The 11,069-nt window shown below is 38.8% G+C and overlaps 1 protein-coding gene and 1 long non-coding RNA gene across 2 annotated transcripts; both read right to left on the bottom strand.

The window, feature by feature from the left end:
* Nucleotides 1-571: 571 nt before the first annotated feature.
* LOC128776657 (uncharacterized) lies at nucleotides 572-10,287 on the bottom strand. Its single transcript, XR_008421830.1, has 2 exons — nucleotides 10,169-10,287; nucleotides 572-2,315 (listed from the first exon to the last, which is right to left on the bottom strand). It is a non-coding gene; the product is annotated as an uncharacterized LOC128776657 (long non-coding RNA).
* On the bottom strand, nucleotides 7,509-10,169 carry DCAF16 (DDB1 and CUL4 associated factor 16). Its single transcript, XM_019453626.2, has one exon. The coding sequence runs from the start codon at nucleotides 9,912-9,914 to the stop codon at nucleotides 9,264-9,266; it is 651 nt and encodes a 216-aa protein (XP_019309171.2). The 5' UTR covers nucleotides 9,915-10,169; the 3' UTR covers nucleotides 7,509-9,263.
* Nucleotides 10,288-11,069: the final 782 nt, after the last annotated feature.

The following is an 11,069-nucleotide window of genomic DNA, read 5'->3' as shown; positions in this document are numbered from 1 at the left end:
TTCTGGTCAACCGTAGGCTATTAGTACTTAAGTCTTTGCGGAGCCAAAATTACATGTGGATTTTTGGCTACACAGGGGTTGGGGTTCTAACACCCCTTCTCCTCCCACTGCTCAAGGATCAACTGTATATCTGACAACCTATATAATAGGTGTATAAAGAATTTGTACAAATCAATAAGAAAAAGATAATAACATTTACAAGTGGACAAAAGACTTGAACAAATACTTCTATAAGAGGTGTATGAAAAGTCAATAAGCAGACAAAAAGGTGCTCACTGTTGCTAATCATGGTAATGTAAATGAAAGCCACAATGAGATACCATTATATAATGTCAGAATGGCTAAAATTAGAGACTGACAATAACAAGTGTTTGTAAACATGTATAGCAACTGAAACTTTCACACTTTGCTGGTGGGAGTGTAAAATTATAAAATCACCTTGATAAGTGTTAGAAGCTTCCAGTTTTACTAAAAAAACCATACACGTATCCTATGACACAGCAATTGGACTTTTAGGTATAAACCCAAGAGGAATGAGTACATACACCCACAAAAAACACAGGTACAAAAATGTATATTGCAGCTTTATTTGTAACAGCCCCAAATTGGAAAGAACTCAAATGCCATGAATGGATAAATGAATTATGGTATATTCATTCAATGAAATAGTCTACAGCAATAAAAAGAAATCAACCACCGATACATGCAAACATTTGGATGAATCACAGCAGTCGTGTTGATGAATGAAGCCAAGTATAAAACAATATACACTGCATGATCCCATTCACATGAAGTTGAGGACAAGCATAACTAATTGAGTTTTACAAAAGAAGAGTGGTTCTTTCTTGGGGAGGGAAACTAGGTAATCAGGACATTTTTTGTACTTTAAGTGTATACATCCTGATACAAGTGTATACATGTGAAAAATCATCAAGTACACTTATGTATTGTATACATGTGTATACATGTATACATGTGAAATGTGTATACATGTGAAGTGTATACATGTGAAAAATCATCAAGTACACTTTTTGTATTCCACTGTAGGTATGTTATCTGTTTCTTAAAAAAAAAAAAAGGCAGATAGATAAATTGGCCTGGTTTCCTCAATAGATTTGATAACAGAGAAAACACACGTCATGACACATAATCACTTGCAATTAAATCAAAATTTATTTGATTATATAATATTAATATAAACAAATTATAGGAAAACCCTCAATCATAACTCAGAAAAAAACCCAAAGGCATTATATGGGAATATGTTATGGAGCTGTCACTGGATATAACTATATCTTGATAGCAAAAACAGTATGGAAGATGAAAAATAACATGAAAATTCAAAATATTATTTTTAAAGTAGCACGCTTTTGAAACAACAGAGGCTAAAATTTACATGAAAATGCTATTCACCCTACTGCTATAGACTATGTATCATTTCTGTTAGTAAGAAAATTTTGAGGTTTGCCTAAGGAAGGGACAAAGTTCTTTTTACAAAACAAGTTATAATACAGTAAAACCTTGGATTGAGAGTAATTTGGTCTGTGAGTGTTCCACAAGACAAGCAAACATTTCTAAAAAATTTTAACTTGATCAATGAGTGATATCTCGCAATCTGAGTAGTACGTGACACTGAGTGTCACATGATCACAACTGAGCCAATGGTTCTTGAAATTCGCTTTGATATGTGAGTACTTTGGATTACAAGCATGTTTCTGGAACCAATTATGCTCGCAAACAAAGGTTTGACTGTAATTTTTTTTCTGAAAAAGCCTTCTGCAGTGCATGTCTTATTGGTGCATCTGTTGCAATTATGGAGTATGATACCTGAAGAAACCATATAATTACTGACATGACTACAATTTTAATACTACATTTTTAATGCCAAACTTCTAAATTCTGACTAAAATTGTAATAAAATAACTGCATTTTAAGAAATAAAATTTGAGATTTATTTTTGTGACACAGTGACACCCTGGAATGTGTCCAAAATCCAAAATCCAAAAATGTGTATTGGGGTACTTCTAATTGCCTCATTTGAACATTAACCAAGTATCCCATGTACTTATCCTTTTTGTTTCCTCTAATGTCCTAACATCTGACTCACTCCTTTCTGCATTTTCCACGTACTCAAACACTGGTTCCCAGTTTCCTAGAGCCCTACTTCCTGAGACCCCCACCTTACTTACTTGACATGGTAGCCATCCTGACTTTCCTTCATTGCATTCCTTTGTGAGATCTTGTCTTCAGGATGCCAAGCCTTCTTCTTTAGATTTACTCCTTTGTTTTGGTGACACACACTCTCCAGTAGCCTCCTAAGAAAGTGTACATGGGAAGATAACATTTTGAGACCATGCAAGTCTAAACTTTATTTTAGCCCCATACTTGATTGGATTGTTTGGGTACAGAATTCTGCATTGGAAATAATTTCTCCTCTTATATTTGAAGGCCTTACTTTCACAGTGTTCCTTCATCCAGTGTTGCTACCAAGAAATCTAAGTATCACTGTGAAAAAGTCTTTTGTGTAACCCTTGTTTCACCTCCTTTGTAAACTTTCAGGATCTTCTTTAATTCTGGCATCCTGAAATATCATGATATGCTTTTCTGTGTTAAATTCATTGTGCTGGGCACTCTGGATCCTTTTAATTTATACGACTCATGACCTACATTCTTTAATTTTGTTACCTCTTTTCACTTCCTTTCTCTGCTATTTTGGGGCTTTTACTAATCAGATGGATCCCATTCTGATCTTCTAATTTTGTTGTTGTTGTTCTTTCCTGTTTTCCATCTCTGCCTTTCTGTTCTGCTTCCTGAAATTTCTTCAACTTATCTTCCAACACATCTACTGAATGTTTAATTCTAGCTCGATTTTTCCAATATTTTAGTTTTCTGATTGTTCCTTTTTTTCTAGCACCCTGTTCTTCATGGAGACAGTATATTTTCTTGTTTCTGAGAGTATTACAGCATATGTTCCTTCCATTATTATTATTATTTTTGGTTCTTTTGTTTTGGTCTTATGTTTCATTGTTGAAATTATCCTCAAATGTCAATTGATCCTCAGTTATCAGTTTATCATAATCATAAGAGACTGAAAGCCTTGCATGAATGGGCAGGACTTGTGGACTCTTGGGTTTCATTTTAACAAATAATCAAGTGGAAAGTTGTTTTTATAATTGTTCATCTTTGTGGGTGGAGTGGGCGGGCTGGGTAGAGGCCCTGCTGGCAGGTTCGTTAGCTGGGTGAGAAGGGGACTGAAGGCTCATGTTCCAAATACTGACATTCTCTCAGTCTCCTGTTTTCAGTGTAGCACCTCACTACCACCTCTGCTCTCCCCCAAGTCCCACTTCTCATCTGTTTGGTTCAATTTCTCCAGAGAATAAGCCTCCAGTCTTTGGCTAGAAAGAGGGACAGGTAACCTGGTTACAAAAGGAGACAAAGATAAACTTTAGTACCTGTGTTTCAACTTTGCTCCTCACTCCCATCTCCCAGGGTGCTTCAAATCCCTGAGTCTTTTGGGGGTTCTGGAAGGAAAAGAAAAGTGTTCCAAATTTGTGGTCCTTTTCTGCAATGCAGAATGGCTGTCAGAACTGTGCCATCAAGTATTTTTTTTTTAACGTTAAAAAAATTTTTTTAATGTTTATTTACTTTTAAGAGGGAGAGAGAGATTGCAAGCAGGGGAGGGGCAGAGAGAGAGGGAGACAGAATCTAAAGCAGGCTCCAGGCTCTGAGATGTCAGTACAGAGCCCGAGACAGGGCTTGAACTCACGATCCCTGAGATCATGACCTGAGCCGAAGTCTGATACTTAACCAATTGAGCCACCCAGGTGCCCCACAAGTATTTCTTTTTTTAAGTAATACATTATCTTGAGACACCTGGGTGGCTCAGTTGATTGAAGGCTTGACTTCAGCTCAGCTCAGTTTGAGCGTTGCATCCAGCTCGCTGCTGTCAGTGCAGAGCCTGCTTCGGATCCTGTATCCCCTCTCTCTGCTCCCCCACTGTGCATGCTCTCTCAAAAATAAATAAAACATTAAAAAAAAAAGTAATACTTAATCTTTCCCTTCGTGGTAAAGCAAAATGAGAAATTAACTGCTTAAAACACTGCTTAAGATCTAGCAGTTAACCCAAACAGAACACAAACAACAAACCCAAACTACCTATTAAGACAGTATGTCTGTAAATGTTTTAATGGTTATGTGATTATTTTAGCCAAATAAAATGTGTCTCCTATAAAACTCACAACCATTCTAACTTTGGGTCACCTCTCCCCACATCAACTATTTGGAGGTAAGGAAACACATAATGGGAAGAACCAGACTCCTCTCCAAAAGCAACTACAGGACGACAACCCAAGCTTCATCAATGCTAACACATTTATAGAGGTGCCAGATAAAAAGTGGATTGTGAATTTCAGATAAATAATTTTCTTCTGGTAGAAGTATGTCTCATGTTTCATTGTTTATCAGAAATTCGAATTTATGTGGGCCTCCTGTATTTTTATTTGCTAAATCAGTATCCCAACACATTTAAAGAAACAGTGTGTAGGTAAGTGACCCACATAAACAAGTTGGGCAAAGAAGGAAAGTGGGATCTGGACCAAAGCATTCAAGTCACTGGGAGTCCACATACATTACAAACAGGCAGGTAGCCAGGGGCTAACACCACATAACCTACTTTGTGATAAATTCCCATTGGATGCATTGGCTCTGGCCAACATTAATGCTTTCAATTATATAGGAATTTAGTTCTCTAGGTAGATGGTTGGCCTCTTGTGTCACCAGGGCTCTGTCACTGGTGCAAAATCAAGTCATGCTGGTTGCTCAGGGTCTTCTTTCATGAAAAATGGCCATATCCTTGGACTGTTCCAAATGTTTGGCTGCCTCTCAAAGGAAAGTTGTCCCTTTCAGACCATTGCCTAATTAAAACACTGTAAAACAGCGGTGGATATATTAGAATGTCAGGTCCCACACTTGACACTATGAATGGAATGTTAGTATTAAACGAGCATGGGTTTAGCACTTAACCCAAACATGATTTTCCCTGAAGAACATGCTCCTGGATTTACACTCTGCAGCACTGATTCTGACAGTTTCATCTGGCTTCTGGTGCAATCTAATCTGATACCACACCAGTTTGGTTTCTGTGTATACTAGCAGCTTCATTTTAATCTTGTTAGGCTGTCCAGGATCCCAAGTCTCCTAGATGATTACAGATTATGTCCCACTCCAGGGAATAGGGCATCAATTCCCAAATGATCCCAGGGATTTTCATATCATGTTGTCAGGGTTATCTCCTATGTTTTCCCAAAAAAACTGCCCAAACTCCAGTCAACTTGTTTTATGATCCAACCCTAAACTGTCACTGACATTTTAAACTGACTCCATGCTGTTTAGAAGCAACGACTCTGGGCCTCTCTGCTCACTACGTTATTTTATTTTTAAAATCGGGCATTCTTTTCTCCCATCTCCCGGAGAAGGGCTGGTCGTTGCTCTCAGGGCCAACGGGAGTTGGGCAGCCAGGGAAGTGTCGGGTCATCGTGGTACCTTCATCCTTTCCATTTTCTTGGTCTCGTGTCCAGAACTGTTAACTGTTATATAATCCCACTGTTGCCACCAATTGGAAGTAAGAATTTAGAGGATGGTATGCAATGATCAGACTCAAATACGCAGCCACTAACTAAACTTTGCTTAAAACGGCAAGATATGCTGGAGGTTTTCTTTTGGATAAGAGCAAGTCGATGACACAGGAGAAACACCTGGCAGCTGGGGGCAGCTAGTGTGGCTCCCTCAGTTTCCCTCGGTCCAGTGGATATTGCTCATTGGTGGGCTCATTTACCAGGAGCCTGCAGAAACTTGCATCATGCAAGTCCGAGGAGTTATCCAAACTTTCTGGGCTTCTCTGTATACCCCAGCCATTCGCTCTGTATACCCCAGCCCAGCAAAACGCTCCTGGCCCTGATTTTTGTGTGCCCTTGCCTTGTGAACTTATCAAATACAACTTAAATCTGTGTGTAAAGGACCTCTTTGACTATTCCCTTAGCTAACCACCCCTTTTGGGGTTTAATTAGTGGGAGTGTGCCCTCCATGTGAATTTTCACTATATTTGGATGGCTGCACATTTACAAATACCTAAGGGTCTGTATGAGGACGAGGCTTATTTAATGTGACCCTAGAGAGCAAAAATAGCATCAGTGGCCAAAAGCTTTGGGGTTATTTATATTGGTTCAATATATTTTGAAGCTAATTTCTTGTTTATAGCATCTCATTTAGTTTTGCACTCCCAGTGTCTAGATTATAGTAGGCACTCTGTACTGTTATTAGATGAATGACTGAATTTCTAAGAGACATTTCAAAGTAATGGGCTGCTCCAAAAGGCATTAAATTCTCTAATACTGGAGCCAAAAGTAGAAAATAATTTATTAGATAGAAGAGGGAATTTATGTAACAGTAAGAAAATAACCCAAGTGACTTCTCAAGTCCCTAATTGCTTTAATAATCTACTCTAATATCAGAACATTGTTTTTATCACAGAGAAAAAGTTTTTAAATGGGTGTTTGTGATAGGAGCCCCAGCAGGATAATCCCTAAAAGGCCATTTAATATTTAAGACCTGTTCCTTAGCAGGCATGCATAATTTGTTTCTTCTTTTAGGAAAGCTGATGGGCTTAAAAGACATGATTATGGGGGTGGCGTGGTGGCTCAGTTGATTAAACAAGCATCCAACTTCGGCTCAGGTCATAGTCTCACGGTTCGTGAGTTTGAGCCCTGCGTCAGGCTCTGTGCTGACAGCTCGGAGCCTGGAGCCTGCTTCAGATTCTGTGTCTCCCCCTCTCTCTGCCCCTTCCCTGATCATGCTCTGTGTCTCTCTGTCTCTCAATAATAAATAAACGTTAGAAAAACAAAAATACATGACTATGGTCTTCTGTGCTCAAGGTACCTGGACTGCTTCAACAAGAAGAGGCTGCCTAGCTGCACTGAGAGAGAATACCTTTAAATAACATTAATGTCTGTTGGTTTAGAAATCCTGTTTCCTTTGACAAATATTCTACAAATACAGAAGTCTGTTGTTTCTCCTAATCCCTCATAGGGAGAGTGTCAAAGTGGTACACTCAGCCCTGACCCCACAGCCCACGTCCATGGCACACAAAAAGAGTAAAGGCTTTGGGCTTTTTCAGGTATTTACCATTTTGTGTAACCTGTAATCACTGAACATGCACAAAAAACACGTTCAAATTCAGGTCTTGACTGAATGTTAACATTTTCTTTTACAAGTATGTTTCGTTCTCTAGAGCTGCCAAGTCACCTCCTATCAGAGACACTGTACAGATATTATTTACATATATGTGTGTGTGTTTATGTATATATATGTATATATATACATATATATATATACACGTATATATACGTATATACATATTCAGTTGACTCTATTCAGCACTTAGTGAATGTTGATTATGGCTTAAGCAAAGCAGGATCTATTTCATTTGTTGAGAACAAATGACCATACTCTGGTTCAGCATGTACAAAGCCGTTGGTTTATTCAGCTGCAAAGCTGGGGAAAGGCTTCCTTTTGGAGTGAATAGCAAAAATGCTTCATGAGCAAGGCACTTTTATGTACACACATGGGAAAGGAACATATTATGGTTACATAAACATCAATATCTTTTAATTTTCAGACCTCCCTACCTCTTCCCACCTCCCCCTTAAAAAAAAAAAAACAAAAAACAGGTTCTTATAACATTTTAAAAACCCAGTTTCACAGAACATGTATACAGAACAGTTTGATACATTCAGTTACACTAACAGTATATTTTTCAATTCAGTAATTTTCCACTAACAGTTTTTCTACCTACTGCAGTTCCCTCCTTTTTCCTTAAGACAACTAAGGCTCAGTAGAAATACTCATTGGATTATAGACATTTTCCTCTCTCCTTAAAGTTGCTATACATGTACAGAATTTGTGATTCCATTAATGCTTCAGTGTTTCGATGCCATATCATATACAGCACTTAATTATGGAGAATCGGAAAAAGTAAAACTAAAAGAGGATATAGGATATATTTTTAACAATCTATTTGCTGATTCCCTTCAGATGCCCAGTCAACCAGGGGCACACACTGGTTTCACTCTACTGTAGGTGTGTGAAAAGATTTAATGGTCTCATGCATTTTCTTTTATGTAGGATTTCTAGGTTTTAACTCATCTAATTAAATGCAGCAAGATTCATTTACAAGGGTACATACTCTTCCTTGTTCAGCTAGAAGAAAATCTAAAGCTAATCTATGCAGAAAAACAATGATGCTAAAAAACTGTAACTTCAGACTGTTACTAGGCTGAGATGTTCTGTAGTAGTGAAGTTCTTTAAAGTTAGAAAAATTTGCAATGGACGTAAACGGCGCATAAAGTACTGCTGGAACATTATATAGATGCAATATTTTAATTTACAAGCAGTTAATATTGAAAGCATAAATGCTCTTCATCTTTTCCCTGGCCTTTTCAAATGTGATCTGCTCTTAGCTAAAGTCTGAATGCCAAGATACAGGAAACATCTTCCCTACAGAACAGGTGTCTGATTAGTCCCCAGTTACAATTTTTTTAGGCCTGGTGGGGCCTGTGATATAAAAGTTTATACTGTAATTGCAGGTAATATAATTGGTCTGAAGTAGTGTGGGCTAGGTTTGAAACTGCGCTCCCTCCCCCCAAAATGGGAACTCTCAAGGGTGCCGTGTGCAGGACTATCTACATAAAAGCCAGGAGGTAAATCCATAGCCCCACCATTTTCTTTTGTCTAGGTATTCAATTTAATTCAACTATCTCATAGAAATTAGTGTTAGAAAAGAGTGTACTCAGAAAGGTGTTATTGGGAATAGCTAAGTCCCCACTTTCCCCACTGGCTGTTCTGAAGGTTAGGTAACAAAAGGGGTAGGGGTTCACTCTTCTTCCTTCCCATTAGCAATGAGATATCTAGTTAAGAGTCCATTCAGATAGGAAGAATAAATTGGGGAGAGAACTGAGTGTGGACAACAGTCAATTTTTATCATACAGTCCCTTTTATCTAATTCTCTACTAAAGTTCTCATTTCATCTACCGGGCCTATCAAAGGGGATGCTCACCATGCATTTTCTGCAGCTGAGTTATGGGACTACTGTACTTGGTAGGGCTTAAGGGCTTATTAGGATAGGGCATAGTTTGGCTGAGAAGGCATTAGTGTCTCAACTGTCGGGTGTGTGACTTTCTATGAGAGATATCAGAACAAATGGTGGACGTTTACAGTGATGCAGTTAGGAGTTTGTTAACTGCCTTTTGGAAGTCAGTGTAGGAGTAAGTAGTATTGATGGGTTCAGTTCGGGTTGTTTCCTTAACTGTTTTAGTTAACCAGCCACAGCAACAACCAGAAACACATGAATTAGGGATCTGTTTTAGGTATTCAGGTATGGGAGTGGCTCTACTCAACGTTCGGCTTAACTGTTTGGTGGCAAATTGCAGTGCTCCATTTAGAGTGGCATGATCTCTAGAAAGCCGGCTGGGATTTGTAAGGGGCTTTTGAAAAGGCGGGACTCCACAAGAAGCCAGAGGAGGCCATTCAGGAATTGGTTCCAGTTTGGGTACACAGTGGGAGCAATGAGAGAGTCTTAGACCTATCTCTCGAAGTATATGGACTGGTGTGCTTGGATCTAAGAGTTTAGCATGATATAACCAGGAATTAGGATTTAAAGGTTTCCAAGTTGTAGAGTATTTTAAAAGGCACTTAACCTGCCAGGCAAGACTCTCAAGAGGTGTCAGGTTGGGCACCACAGGGTCTTCTTCTTCAGAGGAATCCCACTCTTGCCCAGAACTCTCATTTAGGTAGTTAGCGTTTTCTTCTTCCTCACTTTCTGATTCTGATAAGGGGTCAGGAGAGGGATTCCTGGGACCCATTAGATTAGAACGGAGGAAGAAACCAGAAAAAGGTAACAATCTAAGCCAGCAAAATACTAAAACTATCAAATAGAAACAAAAGATGAAGAATCCTTCAACAAGATTAACTTGTCAGTCCATTATACACACACAGTATGCCTCTGGCTCCTATCACTGTGCAGTTCTTCAAGATTATGTTGTATATTCTTCACTTACAAAGAAGGTATCTCAGTTCTCAGGACCAGTTCAGTGTGTAAAAGTGTTAAGTCACTTACCAGTGGCACAGGTCAGAGTTTCTCCTTCAAACTGTGTCTACCCAAGAAGAGAAGGGGTCTTCCTCCAGGCAAGCTGACTTTCTTAGCGTGGTCTCAACTGGTTGTGATACTGCGAGGAGACACTTTGTGTATTCTGTCTTGTTGGCAGGGATATTATATCTACTTGGTAATGGAAAGAAACACAGTGGTTGCCTTTGTTGTCCGCTGGTGGAGCAAATTTTGTGGTGGGATGAGTTGTCAAGGACATCTGGTATACTCGAATCTGATGTTTTCCGTAGGTGGCAAATGCCCTTGGAAACTGGTGACTTAGTTGAAATATCTGGAAAGGTAGCTTTAACCTGTGAATGAGAAGACTAGAGAAATGATATTAAAGTCTGAAAGCAATGGGTTATATTATTGTCTGTATCTAAGAACATGGATGCTGACCAAGAAGGTTTACTGAGCTTTCCCATCTCGATCTCCTAGTCTTAGGCAGATTTTTCTATTGGGAGAGCCTGGGGTCATTTTAATCATTTATTGGTTAATATCTGGGTCAGTTTATTTTTTAGTATGCTGTTCTAGCCCAGAAAATTACTCCCGCAAAAGTAGTTCCTTTATGCCCCAAACTCGAAACTCCAGATAGAGAGCTATAAAAGGCGGTGGTACTGTTGTTGTTGCTGTTTTCCTTTAGATGGGTTTGTTGGGATTAGTTTTAGGGGACCTGTCTTGGTTACAGAGCTGTTAGACGTTAGGATTCTTGCTGGGACCCCAGAGGTTGTGGTCATATAACCACACTCAACAGGTATGAGAGAAGATGGCAGATGTAAATCTTAATATAGTAGGAATTACAATGAATGTAAACATGTTAAAACTCACAGTTAAAAAGACAGACATTCAGCCTGGATTAGAAAAACAAAATAAA

The sequence above is a fragment of the Panthera pardus genome, unplaced genomic scaffold (genome assembly GCF_024362965.1).
Source record: "Panthera pardus isolate Hobbes unplaced genomic scaffold, ASM2436296v1 HiC_scaffold_13, whole genome shotgun sequence".
NCBI lineage: Eukaryota > Metazoa > Chordata > Mammalia > Carnivora > Felidae > Panthera > Panthera pardus.
Note: the sequence above shows the minus strand (reverse complement) of the source record. Positions and strands in the feature narration are given on the sequence as shown.